General features: G+C 33.2%; 4 protein-coding genes across 8 annotated transcripts; all 4 read right to left on the bottom strand.

Moving 5' to 3' along the window:
• Positions 1-1,063: 1,063 nt before the first annotated feature.
• On the bottom strand, positions 1,064-10,594 carry LOC113871811 (receptor-like protein EIX1). Its single transcript, XM_027508911.1, has 2 exons — positions 7,752-10,594; positions 1,064-3,920 (listed from the first exon to the last, which is right to left on the bottom strand). The coding sequence occupies exons 1-2, from the start codon at positions 10,592-10,594 to the stop codon at positions 1,064-1,066; spliced, it is 5,700 nt and encodes a 1,899-aa protein (XP_027364712.1).
• Positions 10,595-11,767: 1,173 nt separating this feature from the next.
• LOC113871810 (receptor-like protein EIX1) lies at positions 11,768-14,950 on the bottom strand. The gene has a single exon (XM_027508910.1). It carries the CDS (start codon positions 14,948-14,950, stop codon positions 11,768-11,770), a length of 3,183 nt encoding a protein of 1,060 aa, XP_027364711.1.
• Positions 14,951-17,270: 2,320 nt separating this feature from the next.
• Positions 17,271-18,008, bottom strand: LOC113870760 (actin-depolymerizing factor 7). Its single transcript, XM_027507209.1, has 2 exons — positions 17,755-18,008; positions 17,271-17,421 (listed from the first exon to the last, which is right to left on the bottom strand). The coding sequence occupies exons 1-2, from the start codon at positions 17,994-17,996 to the stop codon at positions 17,271-17,273; spliced, it is 393 nt and encodes a 130-aa protein (XP_027363010.1). The 5' UTR covers positions 17,997-18,008.
• Positions 18,009-22,488: 4,480 nt separating this feature from the next.
• On the bottom strand, positions 22,489-26,972 carry LOC113870757 (proteoglycan 4-like). 5 transcript variants are annotated; one of them, XM_027507204.1, is made up of 5 exons: positions 25,052-26,937; positions 24,368-24,847; positions 24,063-24,201; positions 23,633-23,725; positions 22,528-22,882 (listed from the first exon to the last, which is right to left on the bottom strand). In XM_027507204.1, the coding sequence occupies exons 1-5, from the start codon at positions 26,912-26,914 to the stop codon at positions 22,872-22,874; spliced, it is 2,586 nt and encodes an 861-aa protein (XP_027363005.1). In that variant the 5' UTR covers positions 26,915-26,937; the 3' UTR covers positions 22,528-22,871. The 5 variants fall into 5 exon arrangements, with proteins under 5 accessions (XP_027363004.1, XP_027363005.1, XP_027363007.1 ...); XM_027507206.1 differs by having other exon boundaries at positions 24,368-24,887; positions 25,293-26,937; XM_027507205.1 differs by having other exon boundaries at positions 22,596-22,882; positions 23,637-23,725; positions 24,368-24,635; positions 25,044-26,937.
• Between the last annotated feature and the right edge of the window lie 169 nt (positions 26,973-27,141).

Here is a 27,141-nt window from a genome sequence, read left to right as displayed (position 1 = left end):
GCTTGCGTTGAGGGATTCCCAATCCCAAAGTTGTCGTCAGATAATGACACAATGCATTCACTTTTACGTTGCATTTATTTTCAATATATTATTTTCTTTACTTTGAATTATTTAGGAACTTCATTATCATCCCAAGAAATCATTTATGAAACAGTGAAGCACTTGTAGTGGAGATCAACATTCAATTTTAAACTAAACATTCCGCTACTTCCATTGTCATGATTTCATACTTTCAACCAAAATCAAATAACTCCTTTCAATAAAAGATTAAGTTCAATGAACTCTAGAAATATTTTCTATGTAAAATATTTATCAGAGTGATGTTCATCTTGAACCAAGAAAAAGTGACGTACATTTTCATCACAATCATCTTGAAGGGATTCTGTTTATGAAAGATATATTATTTTGCACGAACATCTGAGCTCTTCTATACAAATAAAGCAAGTTTATGTGATATTGATTGAGTAATTTCATATGTTTCTCTGTGTCCCTTTCTATGTCGCTATCCAATTTCAACTGTGCTTAATAACCAATGTTTGGATTGACAAAATTATATAATGCTCGCATCTGTGGAGAATTTTTTTTTATTATTTGTAAGCATAACATATACTATCAAACTGAATTTATAAATATAAGATTAATGCAGATGCAAAGTAATTTTTGGATATGAATATGAATCTAATAATGTGCAAAACAAACTACAATAAAAATGAGATCCTACAAAACTTGGAACATACTACGCAAGAATCAGATTGGACACGCACAAACAACTACTGAATAAAACTTTAACAAGAACACGTAAGGCATCATTATTCCGATACACTAACCAGAAATTCAATAAGACTACTGAAAAGGGAATGAATGCATCTTCTGACAGAAATCATGTTAAGACTACTAATTATGCCATGAACTAAGGAAAAAGGTAGCATATTATAAAGATGAAATGATCATAGTAACACACACATTGAATTCTAACTGAAACAATGGGAGTAAAACATACTTGATTTATTTGACAGATGCATTGATTGTCATCCCATGATTCATCAAAGTAGGTTCTCCATAATCACCTTTTGAGCCTGGCTACCCTCACCATTGTTGCTACATACATCTTACCCGCAACCTCATCCATGTAATGGAAGTATGCATGCCTCCATTTCTTCTTCAACAGAAGAGTTCCAAAGAATGCCCAAAATCCTGTTATGAAGCCAAGTGCAGTGACAAAGTAAAACAGCACCTTTTCTTTCTGATCACCGTTCCCACTGTTGTCTTCATGAGCCATGCTCGAAGGTACCTCATCACCGCCAAAACATTTATTCTTTAAGGGTTCTCCACAAAGATAAGGATTGCCAACAAAAGATGGTTCATCAAAAGTGAGGAAATGATCATTTCTTGGAATTGGACCAGAGAAATTATTGTTGGATAAGTTTAAGAAGCCTAGATTATCCATGTTGGACATGCTGGTGGGGATAGGACCATAAAGGTTGTTATTGGAAAAGTCAATTGATTCCAATGAGCTCATTTGTTGTATACTGCTTGGGATTTTTCCTGACAAGTGATTATGTGCTAAGTTTAAGCCAATCAATCCAGAAAGAGAGGTTAAGCCATCAGGGATTGATCCAATGAGACTGTTATTTGACAAGTCTATGTTCACCAAATACTTCAAATTTTTTGTGTAATCTAGCTCATATCCTTTCAAGACCTGCTTCAAATCCTCCTTTCCCCATTGTTCATCCGCTACCACTGTTGGTGCTCCAGCTTCCATCATGGGTGCCAATGCACTCTCATATGGCGTTGTGGCTGCATTTTTCACCATACTTCTGAGATGACCAATGCAAGGAGGAATTGAACCTGAGAAGTTATTCTCAGCAAGATCCAGAATTCGCAAAAAAGGAAGCTGGCAGAGGGATGCTGGAATATCACCACTGAACAAATTCTGCCGCAATCTCAGATTTTGAAGTTGATAAAAAGTTTTTACTATCCACCAGGAAGGTATCATCCCTGTGAATTGATTCATACCAAGATCTAAAATTTGCAATGATTGAGTGTTTTTCAAGACAAGAAGAGGCTCTCCACTGAGACTGTTGTTGCTCAAATTCAACCATCCCAACATAAGACTCCCAAATGAGCTTGGAATGGTACCTGATAGCTTATTTGAGGCTAGATTTAAGATTGACAATATTTTTCCTCCCCAACAATCAGGGATTTTTCCAGAAAGTTTGTTTTCTGAAAGATCAAGAACAAACAATATCTCCATCTCGCACAAAGAGTATGGTATTGAACCTTCTATAAGGTTACTTTGAAGATTTAACCTATACAGGTTTGGAAGATGATGACCAAAATCTTTTGGAATAGATCCACTGATCTGATTGTTGGAGATATCTAATGTGGATAGCTGGTCCTGTGTTTGAAGCCACAAAGGAAAATGTGACTCAATATTGCAAGATGCCAATCCAAGGCTTTCTAAATTGAAAGGTGGTGTCCAATTGGATTCAATCTTCAGAGTAAGATTGTTGAATCCTATTTGTAAATCTATCAAATTTGAGAGATTACTAAAATGAATCTCTGATATGATACCGGTCAAAGAGTTATTAGCTACACTTAAGCTCAATAGATTCCCCAATTGTCCAATGCTTTCAGGAATGCTTCCATTCAAGTGATTATTAGAAAGCTTTAATTCACGTAAAGAAAATAATCGTCCAAACGTAGTTGGAATAGACCCATGTAGTTGATTATCTGAAAGGCGTAAAGCCGTTAATTCAGAGAATGCATCAATGGAAGTTGGAATAGTCCCATTCAAAAGATTTCCTGAAAGATCTAATGTTCTCAAGGCCAACAAATTTCCAAAGGATAATGGAATTGGACCATAGAATTCATTCATTCCAAGATCAAGGCTTTTCAAATTCACCAGCTCTCCAATCCAAAATGGCAAACTTTCCTTAATTCCACTTCCCCTAAGCATTAAAACTTCTAAATTGTATCTCCTACAACCCGAATAGTTTCCATTTTGACTCATTAGTCCCGCCCCTCCTAGAACAACCATGCTATATGACAAATCTAATGATTGGAGAGAGCACATGTTTGTTAACATAGATAACACGGATGTTTCAATCCTCTTGAAGGGATTGCCCGAAATATTAAGGTGTACAAGGGAATCAAGATCAATCAACCAATATGGAACTGAAGTGAGATTATTATAACCAAGGTTGAGGTCTCGAATTGAAGTAAGGTTTCGAAAAGCATCAGGGATAGGACCAGAAAGTGAATTTAGTGCAAGATTGATAACTTGAACATTAGCAAGAAACGTGGAATTAACAGGCCCACTAGGAATAATGTGCATGTTGGTAAGTCCACATCCACAAAGCTCCACTTGCAACAAAAAAGGAAACTTGTCAATTACCTGGAATAGATTATATGCATTCCCAAGGGACACACCATTCATTGCAAGGTGTTTGAGTGATGAAAGCTTTGAAAGCCAACCCACATCATCAGCATAGAGAGAAAATAAATAACCGCTGATATCAAGAACTTGCAAGTTTGAAAGATTACCAAGACTGGGAGGAACCTTGCCAATGAATCCACAGTAAGAGAGGTTAAGATATCTCAGTTGTTTCATGGAACCGAGAAACGCTGGTATTGGGCCAATATCAAATTGGATTCCACTCAAGTCCAAGTAATTCAATTGTTTCAACTCTAGTATAGAACTGTTAACATCACTAGCTCTTAACACTGGGCACAAACTACATGTTTGTCGAAGATCAAGCTTCAGAACATGTCCAGTGATACCATCACATGCCACTCCTTCCCACTGGCAGTAATCATTTCCTTCCCAGGATAATAGCATGGAATCACTGCCACTGAAACTTTCTTTGAAGTTTATAAGAGCTTGTTGCTCTTGTGTAATGTGGCCAGAGGTTGAATTTCTGCACATGCACAATTGTAAAGACGTTATAATGAACATCAAAATCATAAGGAGCACAGCGTTTGAGTTCGCTCTCATGTTGCCCAATGATTGTTTATGGCTAATAATGGATATAAACTGCACCATATATATATACACACATAGAGAAAGAAACTGCACCATATTGGAATATTACACGTCACGGTGCATTTGCTTTGATAATTTGAGTACCTCGTGTGTTTCCGTCTAACGTACTTTTATTTACTATTTTCAATGTAAAGATTGATCACCAAAAGATGTGAGTCACCACCAATTGACTTGTATATAGAAAGAGATGAATATAGTAATGGTACGAAACATGAACACGAAATTTGATGAAATTAAGTTTTCATTGGTTAAATTTAAATTAAATATCACAGAAATCAGGGTAAAAATATTGTTAGAAGAACACTAATAACATTTTTTAAAACATTTTTTTAATGGATAAATTTATTGAAAATAATAAAAAAATATGAATTCTACTATTTTTTACTATATTTTTATATTTTTTAATTTTTAATAAATTTTAATCAATAATTAAAAATATGTTAAAAATTACGTTGTTAACAATTTTTTCTAGCGTTAAGTTGTTTTCACCACTCATTACAATTTAGCAATTTCCAATATACTAGCCGGTAAGTGCCAGATCATATATGTATTTATTTATCAAAAACTTAAGAGTGGACCTGTTAAAAATTACCCATAAAAAATAAACAAAAAGAATTGAGACTTTAACTTTTAAAATATTGAATAATATATTTTTTTTTATTTTTTTATTCTTTTAACTTTTACACGACTTGCTGACTGAACATTTATTTATTTGTTTTTGTTCTCCTAGGTATATATGATAGGAACCTTCCTCGTACTATATTTCTCTAAGAACTTTCGTGAGCATTTTCCTTTATGTTTACCAGTTTTGTCATTTGAGTATTTAAAAATTAATATTACTACGTCATATTATATACAATTATTCTTATTAATTTTTTAATCGTTTTTGTATGTACACATTTTTAAACATTCACTAGTCTTTTCACACAAAGTTTCCTTGAAATTTCTTCGGTAGCAAGAGCTGCAGACAAAACTCACCAAAGTCAATCAAATTGATAGAGAAAGTGAACTGCGTCAATGCACAACCAATTTTATCGTAAGACTATGACTTTATGGCCGTTTAGGTACATAAAATTGACGTGTAGTTGCATCAAGTTTGAATTCCAAAATTTAAGAGTCTTCTTCGACTCTGCACTCTTTATCTTCTTGTTGTATATATCATCCATCTTAAGGGAAAACAATTGAAAAATAGTAAAAGAAAGGAGAGGAAAAATAAAATTGAAGCTTCTGTTTCACTGCTGAAAATTTTAAAGAATATAGAGTATGGCATTTGCAAGACCACTTACTAGTGGGATATACATTTTGAGGAGAAGCATGGGTGGACAATTAAGAAAATATTAACAGAGAATGAAGCATTAATCCAATATTATATTCCAGAAAATTTGGATCGGGCACTCATTAAATTAACATGATTTTGCGCCACTGATATTTTCTCAAGAAATATTTTCCCATATTGTATTGCTTGGCTTGTTATTAATGACCCTAATTTACTTCATCTAAGAAAATTGTGGGATAATGATTTAAACCATTAATTTTATATTCCTATGAATGTAACATTCGAAATTATGGGGCAAGGGCTTAATTCCTTAGCATTCAGGCTTTTGAATTTTGCTAGTTCCAATTTTGAACATGGATGAAGTCTGATTTTGTGTTGATTAGATAAAGATGCAAAAGGGACTCGAGAGCTTGTTTTATCTTCTTTGAGTGTCCTTTCTTCTTTGTCTTTGTTAAGGAGATAGTTTACCTCCTTTTTCTTTTCAACCGCATTTGACTGTTTCTCTCTAATAATTTGTTATATTGTCCAAAAGAATATAGTATCTATCAATTATTATTCTATATAAAAGCTAAAATGCAAATGGGAGTAGTATTAACTTTTTAGCAGCCCAGTCTTAAGGGTAGTTTAGAGGTGCAATCATCTAGGCCCAAGCTTATAAAAAAGTTCAAAGTAAAAATCGTCTTATTTTCACTTAAAAAAAATTTTAGTTCTTGCAGTTAAAAAAATAGAAAAATAAAAAAGACCTTTTAATTTTTTGCATTACACTTGCTATAAACGTAATTAACTCTTTGACTTTTGTAAACTCAAAACTTTATTTAATTTTAAAATTTTACTATTCTTAGTATTAAAGCTCATGCAAAATTTTAGTTTTCTCTAAAAAATTAAATAGTTATTGAGTTTGTCAAATTTACAGATTGTTATATAAATGTTTTAATCACTTATAGAATTTTTTTACAATCCCGATGAGTATATCATCAACTGAAATAAATTTTTTAAAGTTAAAGTTAATCAAAACATACCTAAGGTCATCAATGTCATAAGAACTGTTAAATGGTCTGACAATTTTATCAATCAATAAATAATTTTTAAAAAATATTAATGTTAATGTTATTATTAATGATTTTACATCTCAAAATGTTCATAAAACTAATTTTTAATGATTTTTTATGTTTTTGTAATTAATTATAACATAGAAATTGTTTAAATGAAAGAAATTTTTTTTTTTATAATTTTATCAGAAAAATTATAGCCACTTAAAAAAAGTATTATTTTAATAAAATTATTAATATATATTTTTATTTTATTTATTATATTTTGTAATTTTTTAAAGGATCTTAATTTTCTATTTTGCCTGGTTTCGAAAAGGTCAATAACGGACCTTGCTTTTCAATAACTTGATTTATATACATTTTCTAACATTCTTTGTAATTTTTTTTCTCTTACCCGTCATTTTCTTTTTATTACCTATTCCTTTCTTTCTATTTAAAATAGTAAAACAAGCTTAAGAAAATTCCACAATACAAAAATGATTAAAGAAGATGATAATAAATTTGAAGTGTATTCATTGTTCTATGGGCTTGGAAATTGGATTTGCCATGGGGTTTTGGAGAGTTCAAACTCCCCAAAATTTTGGGTGCCATTTTCTTCAACAGGAGATACAGGCATACTTATTTTAGATTTCGTCATCAACTATATGACATGGCTATCCAAATATAAGTACTTGCAAATGTGGTTAGCAAGGAAATTTTTTTACTGAGCTCTTAATTCAGTTTTGTTTTTTCTATTTTTCAGAAAACAAAGGTAACGTATTACTTAGCCTTGCAGTCTATGTGTACATAATTTGCAGGTCCTTGATGTTCAATTGTTCATCCTTCGACTAGCTACCTCACCCATAGGTTTACAAGAGAATCAACAAGGTTGCGTGCATAATCAACTACATATAATTAACAAGCTTGAACATTGATTAACTCTAATTTATTTTGAATAGCATCTGTGGAACAATGCCTAATAATAATAGGGGAGACATACTCTGTTTTTTTTTTTTAATAAATAAACGAATTCTTTCTTTTTTAAGTTATATTTTTTCCATAAATTATTCTTAAGTAAAAGAAGTATTTTCAATACAATGCAGGAAAAAAGAAGTCAACTAATTACGCTAGAAACCCTGAGAAAAAAAGAGAGCATATTATAAAGATGAAAATGAACATGGTAACATTATTGGACATTGTATTCAAAGTGAAACAGAGTATAAATACTCTTTACCATCGACATGCTTAATTCGAAATTGAAAAACACATTTGACATATTCTAGACTACCCACGTTATTAAGTTGGGAAGTGCAGTGGCTGTCATTTCATGATTCATTGAAGTTTGAACTTTCTCCTCATTCATATTCTGAGCCTTGTTAGCCTTACCATTATTGCTACATACATTTTATCTGCAACATCATCCACGTAACAGAAGTAAGCATGCCTCCAATTCTTCTTCAACAGCAACATTCCAAAGAATGCCCAAAAGCCTGTTATGAAACCAAGTGCAATGACAAAGTAAAACAATACCTTTTCTTTCTTACTACTGTTTTCTCTATTGCTAGTAGCGGTGAACATCTCATCACCATTGAAACATTTACTCTTTAGAGGTTCTCCACAGAGACATGGATTGCCAGCAAAAGATAGTTCATCAAAGGTAAGGAAATGATCATTTCTTGGAATTGGACCAGAGAAATTATTGTTGGATAAGTTTAAGAAGCCTAGATTATCCATGTTGGACATGCTGGTGGGGATAGGACCAAGAAGGTGATTATTGGAAAAGTCAATGGATTCCAGTGACTTCATTTGTTGAATATTGCTTGGGATTTTTCCTGACAATTGATTCAGAGATAAGTTCAATCCAATCAAGCCAGAAAGGGAAGTAAAGCCTTCAGGGATTGATCCAATGAGACTGTTATTTGACAAGTCTATGTTTACCAAATACTGCAAAGTTTTTGTGTAATCTTGTTCAAAACCTTTCAAGACTTGCTTGAAACCTTCGTTGTCCCATTGTTCCTTAGGTAGCATTGCTGCCTCCGGTAATGTGGCTTCTATTGGTGCCAGTGCAGTCTCATATGGTGCTGTTTCTGCATTTTTCACCATACCCTTGAGATTACCAATGCAAGGAGGGATTGAACCTGAGAAATTATTATCAGCAAGATCCAAGATTTGCAAATAAGGGAGGTGGCAGATGGATGTTGGAATATCACCACTGAACATGTTCTGTCTCAGTCTCAGATTTTCAAGAATAGGAAAAGTTTTCACTACCCACCAAGAAGGTATCTCCCCTGAAAGCTGATTCACTCCTAGATCCAAGATCATCAAACGTCCAATCCTTTTCAAGGCTTGAAAAGGCTCACCCTGGAGACTATTATTGCTCAAATTCAACCATCCCACTGAAAGATTCCCGAAGGAGCTCGGAATGGCACCTGATAGCTGATTTGAGGCCAAATTTAGGATTGAAAATGCTTGATTTCCCCAACAGTTAGGAATTTCACCCGAAAGTCTGTTTGTGGAGAGATCAAGATAGAACAACATCTCCATTTTGCACAAGGAGTCTGGTATTGAACCTTTTATAAGGTTATTTTGGAAATTTAACTTGTACAAGTGTGGAAGATAATGACCGAAATCTTTTGGAATAGATCCACCGATCTGATTGTTGGAGATATCTAATGTAGAGACCTGCTCTTCTGATTGAAGCCAAAGAGGAAAGTGTGTCCCAAGGTGAATTTTTGGTACGGTACCTGTCAAGGAGTTATTAGCTACCTTTAAGATCATTAGATTCGCCAGTTTTTCAAGGCTTTTGGGAATGCTTCCACTCAAGTGATTATTAGATAGATCCAATACACCCAAAGAAGACAAACGTCCAAGGCTATCAGGAATGCTTCCATTCAAGTGATTACTAGAAAGATCTAACTCAAGTAAAGAAGACAGTCGTCCAAGGGTAGTTGGAATGGACCCATGTAGTTGATTATTTGAAAGATGCAAAGCCGTAAGTTCAGACAATGCTTCTATGTAAGTTGGAATAGAGCCATCCAGAAGATTTCCTGAAAGATCTAATGTTGTCAGGGCCAACAAATTCCCAAAGGAAAATGGAATTGGACCATAGAATTCATTCATTCCAAGATCAAGGCTTTTCAAATTCTCCAACTCTCCAAACCAAGAAGGCAAACTGTCCCTAATCTTAGTTCCCCTCAACATCAAAACTTCTAATTCGTATCTCTTACATCCCGAATAGTTTCCTTGACTTAGTCCTGACCCTCCTAAAACAGCCATGCTGTATGACAAATCTAGTGTTCGGAGAGAACACATGTTTGTCAAGATAGATAACACGGAGGCTTCAATTCTTTTGAAGGGGTTATAAAAAAGATGAAGGTGGACAAGGGCATGAAGACTTGTCAACCAATATGGAACTGAGGTAAGATTATTATGACCGAGGTTGAGGTCTCGAATTGAAGTCAAGTTTTGAAAAGCATTAGGAATTGGGCCACTAAGAAAATTCTGTGCAAGATTCAGAGCTTGAACATTAGTAAGAAACGTAGAATTAACTCGGCTACCGGGAATTTGCATGTTGGTGAGTTCACATCGATGTAGCTCTACTCGTGACAAAAAAAGAAGCATGTCAAGTGCCTGAAATAGATTATATGCCTTCCCAAGGGACACACCATTCATTGCAAGGTGTTTGAGTGATGAAAGCTTTGAAAGCCAAACTACGTCGCTAGCATATAAAGAAAAGAAATATTCGCTGACATCAAGAGTGTGCAAATTGGAAAGATTACCAAGATGGTGAGGAAGGTTCCCACTGAATCCACAGTAAGAAAGGTTAAGATATGTGAGTTGTTTCATGGAACCGATGAAAGTTGGTATTTTGCCACCGCGAAAAAAGGTTGCGCTCAAGTCCAAGTAATTCAAGTGTTTCAACTGGAGTAAAGAAGAGTTCAATTCATCAGTTACTAATGGACACATGCATCCAAAATATATTGTATGATGGCATCCGCATATGTTTTGTCCTAGTGCAAGCTTCACAACATGACCCGTCATAACATCACATCCAACTCCTTTCCACTGGCAGTAATCATCTCCTTCCCAAGAATCAAACAAGGAATTGTTGCTGAAACTTTCTTTGAGTTTCTCAAGAGCTTGTCTCTCTTGCATTATGTGTCCATTTCTGCACCAGGATAATTGAAGAGGTGCAATAATGAACAACAGAAGCACAAGGAACGTAAGGCTTGGAACCGCTCTCATGTTTGCTAAAAGATTATTCTTGACAAGTAAGGATCATACAGTTTTACTGATTAAAATAAAACAAATGTAGGATACATACATGTGTTCTATTTGTTGACAGTTACACTTCTTTATTATTCGTGTCTGGTTTTTCCATATTCATGATCAATATAAAGTAAACGGCGTCAATGCACGAAGAAATTTGTGTTAATTGAGGCCGTGACATTGACAGAGTTGGGTGAGTTTTGGATATGAGATGTCAATGTAAAATATTATTCATCAGATTATGAATGACTTAATACTATTTATAAAAGTAATACTAAAAAATTATAAATATTAATACTCTTTTTTTGTCAACTTCGTATAAATAATTTTAAATCGTGTAAATATTTCGTTATTATTGGGCTTAGCTTTACATGAAGAGATAATGTTCTACTCCCAGTCTTCTTTTCACTGTGTTTATTATTGTTAAATCAATCAGAGATAAAAAAACATTCAAAGGACATTTGGGGATGGGAAGAAGGTGCTCCGTTTGGAGAAAGATCGGCATCGTGCGGAGGTGATGCGGCTTAGGGACGAGGGATGGTAGTGACACGATAAATGATATGATAAAAAAGGTAACGTTGTATTAATATTCAGATGCTCCTGTGTATCCTCCATTTGATTAAACTAGAAAAGTCATATTTTCATTTAAAATGTGATTTCAGATTAAAATAAATTACTTTAGGATTGAAAGTTACAAAAAAGGGTATACTTTTTGGAAGTAAAAAGTATTTTGCTTTTTCTGTCTTCATAACAATTTTTTTGATGAATAAGTTGATCCTTCAGGAAAGATTATTAGGTACAATAGGTATTATGCAATCGTCTTGTACTGACTTCTTAGAAAATGTGATGTTATTGTGTGAATTAATATGGTTTTTCAGTGTAATAACCGTTCTGTTTTTTTTTTCAATGCTAATCGCTTGTAATATAATGCAAGGCAATGGAGGATTTCTTTAATCTTCCATTTGAATAGATTAAAAGGTTTAACTAGAGTCTATCGATTAGTCTAATGCAATCATTCAGTGCAAGTTTTAAATTACAAAAAGCCAAACAACATACTATCTTCTAAAGATAAAATTAGAAAGCAAACATAAACCTTATTCAACTTGCCACCGAGACATTCTAGGAAAGGAAGGAGAGAAGAAACAACACTCAACCACGGATACGATTTTTCATCGGCATCAACTTCTTTAACCTTGCCATCTTAATTACCATTGCCACATAAATATCATCTGCTTTTTCGTCCACCCATTTAAAGTAAGCAAACCTAAAACTCTTTTTCAACAGTAAGACCGCAATAACTCCCCAGAAACCAGTTGCAAAGCCAACTGCTATGATAAAGAAGAACCATATTTTTTCTACCTTATCTTTGCTGTCGTTGTCATCTTCATTCCCAGCACCTGGATGCAATTCATCCCCAAGACACTTATTTGGAAGTGGAGACCCGCAAAGATATGGGTTTTCAGCATAAATAGATGGGTCGTCCAGAGTCGAGAACTGTTTATCTTTTGGAATTGGTCCTGAAAGGTTATTGTGTGACAAGTTTAAATGACTCAGTGTAGTTAAAGCAGATATACTGTTTGGAATTGTTCCTGAAAGATGGTTATGAGACATGTCCAAGGATTCTAATGATTTCATATTCCCTATCATCGTAGGGATCTCTCCATTCAAATTATTGTTTGTCAGATTCAAGCCAATCAATCCAGTAAGCGAAGTTATTCCATTGGGAATGGATCCATCCAAATTGTTTTCTGACAAGTCCAAGTTGACTACTAACTTCAAGATTTTGACATAATCAAATTCTGTTCCTTTCATGATTTGTTTGACATCCTCAGTATACCATCCAAAAGATGCAGATGTAGGCGGCATGGCTGGGGTAGTCAATTCTGTATTTGATTTGTCACGAATCATTCCTCTAAGGTTGCCTATGCACCAAGGTATTGAACCTGATAAATTGTTGCATGAAAGGTCCAAAATTTTCAGTGATGTGAGTTGACATAGTTGTGAAGGAATGCTACCACTTAACATATTCTGCCTCAATCTAAGAATATGAAGCGAAGGAAAGGTGTTTGTTGTCCATGATGATGGTATGCTGCCAGAAAATTGATTCTCACCCAAATCCAAAATTAATAATTGCTTCAAAAAACTCAATGATGTTGGAAGCTCCCCTTGAAGATTGTTACTGTTCAAATGCAACCATAACAGTGAAGAAAGACTCTCAAATGAGCTTGGAAAAGAACCTGATAGTCTGTTGAACGAAAGATTTATTTTATCCCAATTTTTATGATCTCTCCAGCAATTTGGAATCTCACCCGAGAATCTATTTTTTGAAAGATCAAGTGTGAACAACTTATTTTGGCACAATGAGTTTGGTATTGAGCCATTTATGAGGTTATTTTCAAGATGCAAGTTGATCAAACGGGGCATCATATAACCTATATTTTTGGGAAGTGGACCACTCAGTTGATTATTTGAGAGATCAAATTCTGACAATTGAAGCATACTTGAAGACAAATTTTTTCCCAGAGAAATTGTTCCATCCAAATTGTTTGAAGAAAGATCCAATTCTCTTAGTTTCACAAGTTGGCTAAAATAATCAGGAATACTCCCATGTAATTTATTTCTTGAAAGGTCAAGTTTTTCTAGATTTACAAGTTGTCCAAGAACTTGAGAAATGGAGCCATTAAAAGAATTATTTGAAAGATCAAAAACTTGTAGATTCACAAGTTCCCCGAGACCCCTGGGAAGCTCACCATGAAAATTATTAAAAGAAAGATCCAAGTAGGTTAGGTTGACAAGTTGTCCGATATCATTAGAGAGGGGACCCTCCAACTTGTTATTGGATAGACTCATTCTTCTCAAATTTGATAATTTTCCAAGAGAAAGGGGAATGGAACCATAGAAAAAGTTTGATTCCAAATAAAGATCCTCAAGATTTTCAAGTCTCCCCAACCATGTTGGCAAGCGATCACTAAAATCATTATGACTCAAATCTAATGTCTCTAGATCATATCTAATGCATGCAGATAATTCATAACTTCCAATTGGTTCCCCTCGAAGCTTGTTGTCTGAAAAACTTAAGCTCTTTAGATGACACATGTTTATGAGAATTGAGGAAAGAGAACACTTGATAGGAGTAAGTTTATTCGATGAAAGGTCAAGGTATACAAGTGTCTTTAACTCAGTAAACCACGATGGAACTGAAGTGAAACGATTACCATCAAGGGTGAGAGATTCAATAGAAGTCATGTTTCGAAAAGCCTCAGGAATTGGACCATCGAGGTCATTCCTTGAAAGATCAAGACGCACAAGCTTCAAGTTTCCAAACCATGATGGAACTGAATTGATACTGTTGCCGACAAGATCAAGGCGAACAAGTGATGACATATTTTTGAAAGCATCAGGAATTGCACCATGAAGCACATTGGATGAGAGATCAAGAAAGCTAAGCTTCTTAAAATTATTGAACCATGATGGAATTGAAGTGATATTGTTTCTAGAAAGTTCAAGGGTTTCAAGATAAGTCAAGTTTCTGAAAGCATCAGAAATTGGACTATGAAGTGAATTCCACGAAAGGTCAAGATACACTAGTGATGTCAAGTTTTGGAAAGCACTGTGAGGAATGAGTGAATTGTCAAGTCCACAAAAACTCAAGGAAATGTGTAACAAGGAAGGAAGTATGTTGAGTACTTTGAACAAATTGTTAGCTTTCCTAAAAACCACCATGGTCATGTTAAGGGTTTCTAGTGACCGAAGTTTAGAGATCCAGTCGATGTCAGCAGTGTATAAAGTTGAATCTGTATCATCATAATTTAAACTAAGATCAAGAAGGTGCAAGTTAGTGAGATTTCCAAAATTCTTGGGAATCCTTCCACCAAGATTAGCAGACGAAAGAGCAAGATATGTGAGTTGTTGCATAGAACCAATGAACATTGGTATTGGACTGAACTGGAAATCATTATTACTCAAATCTAAGTAAGTCAAATATTCCAATTGTGAAAGAGAAGGATTAATATTTGGAGCTTTTAAGGAATTCTCACCTACATCACATCCAAGTTCATCTGTCATTTGTCTAATAGTACATGAATTGCTGAGATCAAGCTTGACAACATGTCCTGTAACATTGTCACAGCCTATACCTTCCCATCGGCAACAATGAATACCTTTCCAAGAGGAAAGTCTGTTTGTTGGGTCTTGGAGGGAGGCTTTGAACTTGAGAAGTGCTTGTCTTTCTCTTTCTATACAAGGGACAGTTGACTTTGCACTCAAACATATTTGTGCAATTTCAATCAACAGCAAAAAAACGCTTGATATAGCACTCAGGTATCTTCCCATGTTAAGGAAAACAACAACTATGGCATTGATGCTTTGGGATGATGGTGCAACGTTTATATATAGACTGATTGGATAACAATTGTCAACAATGTGACGTTCCATACTTTTAACTAAAGGGACGAATTATTTGACCTAATATTTTTCCACTGAACATCTACTGATCTGGCTTCATGCCTGTAGGAACAATAGACAATCAGCTTTCACTAATTTATTGCATTTTGTTTCCTTTTATATAAGTTTTATTATTTACATTTCACTATCAGGAGAGCGATAGCTTTTAATCAAAGTAAAATAAATTGAGATAAACTACTAAGTAGGATAGAGAGCTTATTTCACTAGGGTTAATTTTAGTTACTGTAGTAATGACATCACTTTTGAATAAAAATGTTTTTAAGAGAAATTTTTTTTGTATTAAGTAACGTTAATGTGACTTTTTTTTACATTAGGTATATGATCTTTTTTATTTTTTATTTTTTTCTCTCTCAAATATTATTGTTTATATTTTGTCAATTTTAATGGAAATTAAATTTTATATTTTAAAATTTGGCACACCATATTAAATTAATTATACATATTTTTAAATATACATATTAAATGGACAATAATATTATTATAATCTTAGTTGAAATCAATTTAAATTTGATTTTGAATTTTAACACAACATATCAAATTAATAAACATAAAGATTATGCGTTTTGATTAAAATATTTTTTTTTATAATTTTTCTCTTAATTTCGAAAACCTTATATTTTAAATTTATTTAATAAAATAGAATAGTAACTATAATATATTTTAAAGATGATGTGTTTTGATTAAAATATTTTTTTTATAATTTTTTCCTTAATTTCAAAAAGATTAAAATATTTTTAAATTTTCCCTTAATTTCGAAAACCTTATATTTTAAATTTATTTAATAAAAATAATAGTAACTATAATATATAAAAAAAAAACATAGACTATTTTTACTTCATACTTCTTTGAAAACATATAATTTTGTCATTATTAAATAATAATGATATTTTTCTTATATATTTTTATTTTATTATATTTAAACTTAAAAACTTTCGTGTAATATATACAAGAAATTTATTAATTTAATATAAATTAAAAATAAATCTTTCAAACTTGACTAATCAACACTTTTTTTAAAAAAAATATATTAATATAAAATATAAAAATGATTTGACGTTTGACGTTTGACGTTTTTGTAAAGTAGTTCAATGCAACTTTTCAATGCAGCCAAGCACGCATCTTTGATGAGGTCAAAACATATTATTAAAAAGGACATTTAGTATTTAGTATGTATTATTGAGAGTGATCTATTTATTTATACTCATATAAGTTTTATTATTTTACACCGTTAATAACATATTAAATATATTTTTTATCAATCTGATTTTAAATTATAATTATATATTATTTTAATTATTTATATTAAAATTAATCCATTATAAAAATATAATAAAAAAATTATTTTGCCGGACAACAAAATGCATGGACCTTAACAGCCACTTTAATTTTCTGATTGTTTTCATGGGAATTTGCCATTAAACTCTTAAACAATAATAAACTTATTGTCAAAGGTCTGTGCTTATTTAATTGAAAATGTCATTTTCTTGACAACTTCGAAGAATTAGAAAAATTAGAGATATAATAATTTTTATAGTGTCCTGTAAATTAAGAAAATATTATATTTTTTTCTTAAGTAAAATAATTATTATTATTTATTTTACATAAATAGATAATAGTGTTAGTAATTTATTTTTAAAAAATATAAATGTTTTTTAATTTTTAAAATATTAGAAAAATTGTAACTGTTAATTTAAAAAATGTATATAATATTCTTTTAAATTTATAATATGTAACAATCACCTTTCCAATGTATATATTTATAAACTTATAATCATTTATATGTTTAAAACTTCTATTCAACCAATTACACGGTGATCATTGAGTTCTTTCTGAATGTATCTGAACAGTGACCCTTTGCAAATTTTATACGTGAAAAGGTGTGGGGAAGAAACACAAGGCCATAGACTTGTAATGAAATGCAGTTTTACTTTTATGAGGCAAACAATGTAATCCATTCAATAAATAAAGCTGTTTGATATAGTCTGAAATGCATGGTAGTGTGTTTTCTTAGTATCATATTAAACTACTGGTTTACAATGTAGGCCATTAGTTTGACAAAAAGAACAAAAAAACCACATCAAAAATTAAATAAATAAACAAATAAAAATATAAAATAAAGAATATCAATAAGGCCTGAAAAGCTAGATGTAGGGGAAAAGTGTGAAGTCTGAATAATTTGATGACATGATTATATTGCCCGTGCTTTTATGATATCAAAGCTCATCTCACTAGGATCCGTTGCTTGCAACTCAACCTGAATGCCATCAAGTTCCCTCTTGAATCTGTCCTTGGAGCTGGCATACACCATCTTTTGTCTCACCACTGATGTATCCGGAGACCTAAATATGAGAAACAAGAAGCTAAAGATGAATATATCATAACAAAGTCATTAAACATTTTTCCTTTCTAATATAACAGTGTCATGCATTACATGGTATTGATAGGAAAGATAAGATGTGTCCAAGAGATAACCATATTTTAACTTCACTAACATTCATTTATAGACAAAGCGCCCCATACTGCAATATATCGATACCATTTATGCCGTTCTTTATATATCTAAATGCATATTTGGATTAGTCTTTTTAGAGCACTTAAAAAAGAAAATTTCCAAATATGAACAAACAAGGACTTTACCATGTATGCGCACAAGAACTAAAGGATAGAATTACCACGCAATGAAGAAAATCTTGCTTTTCTGGCAGTTTTCATCTGTGGTGAAATCAAAATCAAAGACAGCATAACGGCACTCATCGGCAGGCAAAGATGCAGTAAAGTCCTCATAGGTTTCTTGTGGGCTTCCAAGTTTGTCCACTACCACTTGGTGATTCTCAATCTTAAACACAATGAAACGGTAGTTTCTCTTCGTCTTCAGCTCCAGGAATTTTAGTTTACATTCATCAGTAACAGCCATACCAGATGCCGCGTTGGCCTAAATACATTTTTGGAAAACAAAAGAAACAATGAATTCACAATGCAATTTTATGATAATATCAAACAACTTTGTTAATTGACATTTCATTGCCAATTCCAGCATTGCAAAAGATATGAACATAAAACAAGACTGTGAAAAAACTCATGCCCATTCCTATAGAAGCATTCATGTGTCTCCATGGGGACAGTCCCTCACAGAGTTAAAATATTTCTCAAGTGTAAAATACAAAATTCTTTAGGTATGCCCTTGAATAAAGATTAAATTTACAGTCTCGTAAGTCTTTAAACGTTCCTTAATAGCACATCTACCAAAAAAAAATTAGCTCTGCACGACTTAATTCAAGAATCAATGTGTTTGCCAAAATTCTAATGAAATGAATACCCAAAATCAGAATCTTCTCTAAAAGCACGTTTAGCAATTTTAATATAAATTTTTCAACACAACATAAAAGACACAATTGATCACACTGACTCAAATATGAGTACAAAGGCAAAACCAATTTTGGCAAGAGCAACCAAACATCAAACTTTTCTGAAATTACTTTACATTAGAATAAACGCGATTCTGTAAAAATTCAACGTGAATCCAAATATGTACTAAATTAGATACATCCAACTGTGCATAAACATAGAATTAGAAACAACACCATTTCTTCTGCTATATAAGGCATTTTATCAATATGTTCTCATTAGCCATATGTAATAGGCATAGATACGCATCAGTAATATCTGATATCTGCTTTTACATACAAATGAATATTTCACAAAAATATTCAAAGTAATTTGCGTGTTGTTCTATCTAACCTGCCATTTCCTTATTCAATTATTTTGGCCTGTAACATTACTCATCAAGAAGCTTAGTAACATTGCATAAACAATCAACAATTAGAGGTAGGGATTAGAGACACTGAGAACGTACCATGTTGTCTCGGATGATAGAGAAAGCTTAAGGAGAAATGAAAAAGAAAGCAGTTGAGAAGGAAACAGAGAAATGAGAGAGACAAAAGAAGAGATCCTTATTTCGTGGGGAGGCAATGAGAGCTTTGAGACAAAAACGGAGAGCAAGAGAATTTTGAGGAAGAAAACAAAGGTTGAAATCTCTCAAAAACTTCAATGGGTGATAATGTCCACGAAGGAAGAACGTGACCCTGTTATACCCATGAATTGCATGTGCATTTGCTAAACTTCTTCATTTCACTTGTTAATTCTAGCCAAGGAGAAATAAACATGGTGTCCACAAACTGTTAATAATACTTGGAAGTTTGCATACAGATGTGTTCATATTAGACTAGCTTATGATTTTAAATTATAGTTTTTTAACACATATTTTTGAACTACTATATATACTTTAGAAACAGTATTGAAAAAAAATTGTTGAAATTTTGCTTTGGGACAATTTTATCTAATTATATAAAACTTTTAAAACATACTCAATCTTTAAAAAATTAAAAAGAATAACACAATTGGGGAATCAATTTTTACTTATAATTACATCACATAAAATGTAATTTAGATTTCCTTTCAGTTAACAAATTTTAAAAGAATGCAAACTCGGTTAAAATGTAGGTGACAACGCACAGAGATCAAAGAACAGTGAATAACATCTAATTTGAGTGTTTGGACAGAAGTTTATAAAACGTGATTTTGCAAAATTAATTGAGTAAAAGTGGGTTTGAAATTATGTAAATTTTGTTTGGATAATAACTATAAAGAGATTTTATGATCACTTTATTCAAAATTACTTTTGAAATATCTAATTACTAAAATGGTTTTATATCAGTATAACTATAAAAAAGAATTGAAATGTGATTAACTGTTTTAATATATAAATTAGCAATCAAAAAAATATAGGTTTACAATAATTTTTTAATCATTATATCGAGCAAGAGTGAGTATTCCTTTTTTTATTATGAAATATAGAATTATAAAATCCCCAATATATGTCAACAATAAAAATAAAAAAGAAAAAAAAAAGGGAAACCATTTTAGTAAAGCATGGGCACTGGTAGGAAGTGTGCATAGAAGACCTAACTGGAATGTGTGACAACTTGGGATGAGGTTGAAGAACTGAGCACAGTAGCTAGCCATGTGAAAGACATGGGAGATTAGCAAAAACAGGAAGGTAAAACAGAAATTAAGCTAAATAACAAAGCCTCTCACTTGCGTACAATAAATCCATAAGCTAACAAGAATGGCAGAATGCATTTGATTGAAGAAAATGTTTTGCGTTTTAGAAGAGCTCCAAACACGTCAGTCAATGACTAAAGTTAAGTTTGACTGCCAAACACACGCATTTTGGAGAACAAAACACATAACCAAGCACATCCTTTATCTTATTAAGAGTTGTGTATCAATCTCCACGTACGTTCCCACTAAAAACACTATATATAAATGTTACTCAAAAGCAACAAGAATATTTTCAATAATTGAATGTTGCCATATTTCCAAATTAGTAACTCCCTAAATGTGCACCTGAAAATAATAATAAATTTCACAAATAAAATTCATATGAAAGACTAATTCTATATTCCAATGGAGTGCAAAGAAAATGAAATCATCATTAACTGAACTAGAAATCTGGGAGCCATTTTTCGTGTGTGACTTTTACTTCATAATTCTTAACCCTTGTGAGGCATCTCCATATATGTTACTCCCCAAGTCCTTTTTCTGTTACCCAAGAAAATCACTCTGATCATGTCATGTGTGGAACTGTTAAAAAAGCACCAATAAAGAAACAGACGACCCTGCATTTATGTGATGCCCCCACTCATTTGCTCAATTATGCCACTTTGGTCATATCGTTGTTTAATTTCTATGGACGTTAAATCTTACATATCGCTCCCACTAATAAGCCCCCACTGGATTACATTGTGTCGGACCTTAGCTCAGGATATTCCCATGCACTTTTCTCCCTACAAAATATATTCTAATAACTTTCTTTTCCACTGTTTCAATATTATTAAATTAAAATACTTTTTAACAAATAATTTAAAATTTGTTATAAATTTTAAATTTTCATATAGTTTATAAATACCAATATTATAATAATTAATAATTAATATTTTATTATATTTTACAAATTTCAATGAATATTTAATTAAAAATATATTTTTTTTAAAATTACTTGAGTTGGTAAGAACCAATTCTTAAAATTACTTTCGTCTCAGAAGGTTTATAAAAATATTCTCATTTAAAAATTAGTTCTCTCAAAATATATGTTGAGTTTGATATATTATAAAAATATAGTTAAAAGTTGATTTTTATTAATATAAAATTATTTTATATTAAAAATATAATTTATCAATAATATATATTAAATTTTATATTAATAATTTTGATATTGTAGTATAATGTATTCCACTGAAAATGAAGATAGAATAAGTTCAGCATATTAACTATCAAACTTTATTTATTTAGTGTAAATTTTATTATAAAATAGCGTTAAGTTAAAAATAAATAAAATGAAATAATTTTTCTTTTTTTATCATCAAATCTTTTGTCATTGTCACGGTTACTATGAGCAACTTTCACCACAAATAATATTGAGTTAACTTTTGAAATCTCATCATCTCTTAAAATCTTACCACTATCAATGATGATTATTAAAGTTTTTCTCAAAATCCCTCTCTAATAGCTCTTTTGTTGGAAATACAAAATAATTTTTTCATCAAGCTTCCTTTTCCTTCTTGCACATGCTCAAGAATATAAAAACTATTATAAATCAATGAAGTAAAAAAAAGTAAGATCCCAAGACTATATACCCTCAAAAGGTGCCATATTAAAATATTACCAATCAAACTATCTCAAGAGAGTTAGAATAAATAAAGTACTTATATATATATATATATATATATATATATATATAAAAAGTAAGAAAGCATTATGTTTATTTTCCTTATATTAAGGAATATAAAATTTTTGTAAGACAAATTTCTTTTAAAGAAGATTAAACCTAAACTAGTGAATAAATAACAATCGGATGGATATTGTTTTCATCAAAATCAACAGAAACCATCAAGATACCTACCATCTCCTAAAATGCTGAGTTGACTATAATATTCAAGTATAAGTAAATCCTTGATAGTTGTTAACTAGAACCCTAAGCCTAAGATTACAAGTATATGTTTTAGTTTTCATGAAATTTCTTACCATGAAAGCATGATGTTGTCATAAAAATATTTTGATACTAGTCAATCATTCAGAATTTGTTACCTCTTATAAAGGTGCTACTCAGACCCTAAATGTTGCATAAGTTTAATCTTTATGGATAAATAGTCAAGTGCTATCAATAAATATAACATAGATAATGGATTTTTATTACAATATGTAGATCTTAAAATCTAGATTATAGACCTTTTATGTTGTTCACTCATATTATCGCACTCACATCATCACAGTTCATAAGAAATGAAATTATAATATTATAAAAATAGTAAAATAAAATAAATTCTCAAAATAACTACTACCATTGACGTAAAATAATGTTAAATATTAATAAAAGATAGTTATATGTAATATTTAATTAAAAAAATAACTACAGTTATGTAAAGTAACAACATTATTTTTCTAGCCACCCCAACTAATCCCAACATAGAGAAATATAAAAAAAAACATGGATATGAAAACCAAATAACCTGCCAATAATATGACCAATTCGGTTACATTAGAGATTTTAAACCTACAAAATTGGGAAACCATGCCTGCCAAGCACGATATAAATCATCAAATCCCCATGCCAAAGAACCGAGATCCACAACTATACACGTACAGAAGTACTGCTGTAAATTGACTTGGAGTCATCCCGAAGACCATCCCTGTTGACATATTTGAAACTTCAGCTAGACTCTCCTATAGCTCACAAGGCTTCTACAAATAATGGAACAAGTTGTCAGATACCCTTCATTGGCATCAACAAGATGCTTAGCAAGATGGATCAGAAGAAACTAAAGGCAGAAAACATGTGAGAGATAAATTAGAAAGAGATTATTCAGAACTAAAAGTGACACCATGAGTCATTTGTAAGAAATTACATCCAAAGCAGATATATGAAATTGGAGTTTATTTTCCATTTCAACACGAGAGAGAGGAATCAGTTTCTGAGAGAACTTGTACACGATGTTTGAACAAGTGGCTAAATCCCAGACATTTAATAATCATGAACAAGTCTCCATCGTGACTAAGTGTCACGAGCGAAACCTCAACAAAAAATCTATCAAATAAAGAACACTACACAAGCAAGCAGTTGAATTATCTGTGTAGATGCTTATTTTGCAAAAATGATGATGCAATGTATATCCCATGTGGAAGGCTTACTAAACCCAACATATCAAGAACATCTTACTTAACCAAATTAATTATCCATTTCAAGATGTTTCAGGACATAAACAATAGGAATAATTTTAGCAATTTTTCTAATCTGTACAATATTGCACAGGATAAAAAGTTATATATGATAAGCTCTGAAGCACAGGTATGGCAGTTTCCATAGAGTATTGGTACCAGGTAGGAAGATGATGTTAGGATATGAATTAAAAGCATGCATACATTTTCACAAACATTCTGGGAAAAAATAAAAACCAACATGACAGTGTCTAAAATCCAAATAATATAGAATACCGTTTGGCTCAATTCTATGACCATTTCGAGGGCAGTTATAGCTGAAGTGTCCATGTTTATAACAAAATAAGCACTTCGCGAACCTTCCTCCCCCTGCATCACCAGTGAAAAATTTTGAATCATAAGATAACTGATGAAAGAAAGCATTTTGATGCCTGTTTACAGATTTGTGAAGATTATGTTATAACAGAGGTAGATCTTATATTGTACAAGTTTTAGACAGCAGATTTGAAGTCCAAAGATAGAATGAACATTCCCCACTTATGTTATGTCAAACTCTAAACATCTTCAAAATCTATACGATTATCTATTCTAAGAAAATGGCTGAAAATCTGAGCTAATGGAATCAAATAAAATATTTATCACTCAATTCTCATGTTAAAATTGAAAATATAAAAACTTCATGAAAAGCATAAAAGTTTTACCATACCTGCTTGAGACACAGAGCATTTTCCAAGTGAATGTCCAATTTCCCCACAAAAGAAGCAAACTTCTGCATCCATGGGGAGACCTCTCAGCCTTCGACAGCGTTGGAATGTGTGACCAAGCCCTCGGCATGCCATGCATCTCTGGAAACACCAAGTTACCATTTATATACTACAATGGGCTCATTCTAAGTGCATATCTCAAAAAACTGAAAATTCATTGTTACTTCGGAACTGCTAATGATTATTACAGGACACAGCAACATAGAATACAACTAGAGAAACTAAATCTATGGATCTTGCTACATACCACAGAATTTTCACCAACCCATTCAAAAGGAACTTCAGTGACTGAGGACCTTCTTCTTGGAACTGGGGTTTCAGTGGGTGGATCAGCACTGTGTTTCTTGGATTCTAAGCCATCACTTCTGAGTGCACTATTCTTTTTCATGGTCATCTTCTGTTCAGAGTCTAGAGCAGGTGCTGCTATCGGATTAATAGATATCTTAACTGGGGTTCCAGGTGGTTTGCCATCATGTTCATTGGGTTCTGCCCCTTCACTTATGAGTGCACTCTTCCTTTTCTTCTTCCTCTTTTTCTTGGTCATCTTCTGTTCTGGGGCTACTGGCGTAGCTGTGTCTACTGCAGGAGCTTGGCCTGTTGGGTCTATGGAGGGTGCGGCTGTAGGATATATAGATCTCCCAACTGAGGCATCAGGTGACTTGCCATTGTGCTCATTGAGTTCTTCCACTGTGCTTATGAGTTCACTCTTCTTCTTTTTCTTCCTCTTCTTCTTGGTCATCTGTTCTGGGTCAACTGGAGTTGCTGGGTCCACTGGGGGAGCTTGGCCTGTTCGGATTGTCAGGTCTATGGAGGCTGCTGCTGTAGGATATAGAGATCTCTGAACTGGGCCATCGGGTGGCTTGTCATTGTGTTCATTGGGTTCTTCCCCTTCACCCATGAGCGCACTCCTTTTCTTCTTCTCCTTTTTCTTGGTCATCTTTTGTTCTGAGTCAACTGGAGCTGCTGGAGTTGCTGGATCTACTGGGAGAGCTTGGCCTGTTGGGATTGTTGGGTCTATGGAGGCTGCTGCGGTAGTATATATAGATCTGTGAACTGAGGCATTGGATGGCTTGCCATCATGTTCATTAGGTTCTTCTCCTTCACCCATGAGCGCACTCCTCCTTTTTTTATTTATCTTTTTCTTGGCCATCATCTGATCTTGCTCTATTGAGGTTGCTGTGTCTACTGGGGGAGTTTGGCCTATTGGGATTATTAGATCAATTGAGGGTGCTGATAAGTATACAGATTTCTGATCTGGGGCGTCAGTCGGGCCTTCAGGTGGGTTGCCATTGTGTTCATCGGGTTCTGCCCCTTCACCCTTGAGCGCACTCTTCCTTTCCTTCTTCCTCTTATTCTTTGACATCTTATGTTCTGGGTCTTTGGAGATTACTGGGCTTATTGGGATTGCAGGGCAAGGGTCCATTGGGATTGTTGGATCTATTGGGGATGCTGCTATAAGGCATGTAGGTGTCTGAATTGGGGTTTCAGGCTGCTCAGTAATATGTTCATTAAGTTCCTCCCCATCCAGCACATTATTCTTTTGCTTCTTCCTCTTTTTATTCTTGGACTTCTGTTCTGTGTCTTTTGGGATTGCTGGATCTACTGGGATTGTTTGGTCTGTCAGAGATGTTGGTTTGGGGCTTATTGTGGTTGCTGGCTCCGATTGGATTTTGTTCAGGGAATGGTTGAGTGTTATGTTCAAATGCAAAGGGTTAATTTGGTTCTCCTCCTTCTCTTCTGAGCACATTTTTCTTTTTCTCCCACTTTTATTTTTTTGCTTCCCTCTGCTTTGATCAACTGCAGTTATTAGGTCTCCTGGAGGTTCTGGATCTGGTTTAGTGCAAGGTTGAGGTTGAGGGTGCAGTGCAAGTCCTTCACTTACTTCTGCCTCTTTTCTCTTTTCTGAGTTTGTTGCATGTGCTTCACCTCCTCCCACCTTATTTTTCTTTTTGTTTATTGAGGTTGCCAGGTCTAATGGGAGTGATAATTCTCGTTTAGAACACACTTGAGGGTGCTCTATATTAGTATGAGCTGGTTCTGCCCCTTTTTTCAGTTCTGAGTCTTTCAGGATTGCTACATCTAATGGGAATGCCAATTCAGGTTTAGACCACACTCCAGAATGCTCAGCATTGGCTTCTTTTGGCTCTGTTCCTTTTTCCGTATTATTCATCAGTTCTGGGTATTGTTGAGGGCAATCTGTATTACTGGACTCCTTTGGTTCCACTTCTTGTTCTGGTTCTGTCACCAGGGAACTGAGCACATTCTTCTTTTTCTTCTTCGACTTCTTTTTCCTAGAAATATCTTCCGACGATATTGGATCATTTACAGGGTTCTCTGCAGCAGCTTCATTTGATCCTTCCCCTTTCCTCTTTTCAGGAACAGCGGTTTCATGTTTAGAGCACGGGTCTCCATCACCATTAGCATTAGCATCATCTAGTGGTGCTCCTTTTTCCTTCCTAATGTTGGGTTCTATGCTTAACGGAGTTAAAGCTTTACATGTCTGAAGGTGCTGTGCACCTTGCACATTCTCCTTCGTTTTCTGTGCCGTAGCTTCAGTTTTTTCCTTTGGCGAAACAATTGGGATTAAAGTGTCTTCTAGTAACGGGTTAGGGCATACCTGAACCTGAGGATGTTCGTTTGCTTCCTGCCCCTTGTTTTTCTTCTTTCTCTTCTTCTTCTTCTTACTACACTGTTCCAGTGAAGTCAGTGTTTCAGGGTTTTCCTCCTCCTCTCTGCACCTCTTCCTATCGGAAAATTCGCTCTGACTATTGCCATGGCTATCGGTCGCAGCCATAGCAACAGAGATGAATCCAGCTAACGGATGCGGGCGTAGCTACTTAACTACGCAAGGCAGGGAAATTAGGGTTAATGTGGAGTTTTTCTTTTCACTGAGAAATTAAGGTTAATAGTTTTAAACCCCTTGTCTTTTATTTTATTAGAATAATTTTTTTCTAAAATTGTATACATTTTGTTTTTCTTTTTTGGCTATAAGAAGGATTAAAAAATTCAAAAAGGTCAAAA

This window comes from Abrus precatorius, unplaced genomic scaffold, assembly GCF_003935025.1.
Source record: "Abrus precatorius isolate BTA unplaced genomic scaffold, Abrus_2018 Scaffold7, whole genome shotgun sequence".
Classification (NCBI taxonomy): Eukaryota; Viridiplantae; Streptophyta; class Magnoliopsida; order Fabales; family Fabaceae; genus Abrus; species Abrus precatorius.
The sequence above is the reverse complement of the archived record's forward strand: the minus strand, read 5'-3'. Positions and strand labels throughout refer to the sequence as shown.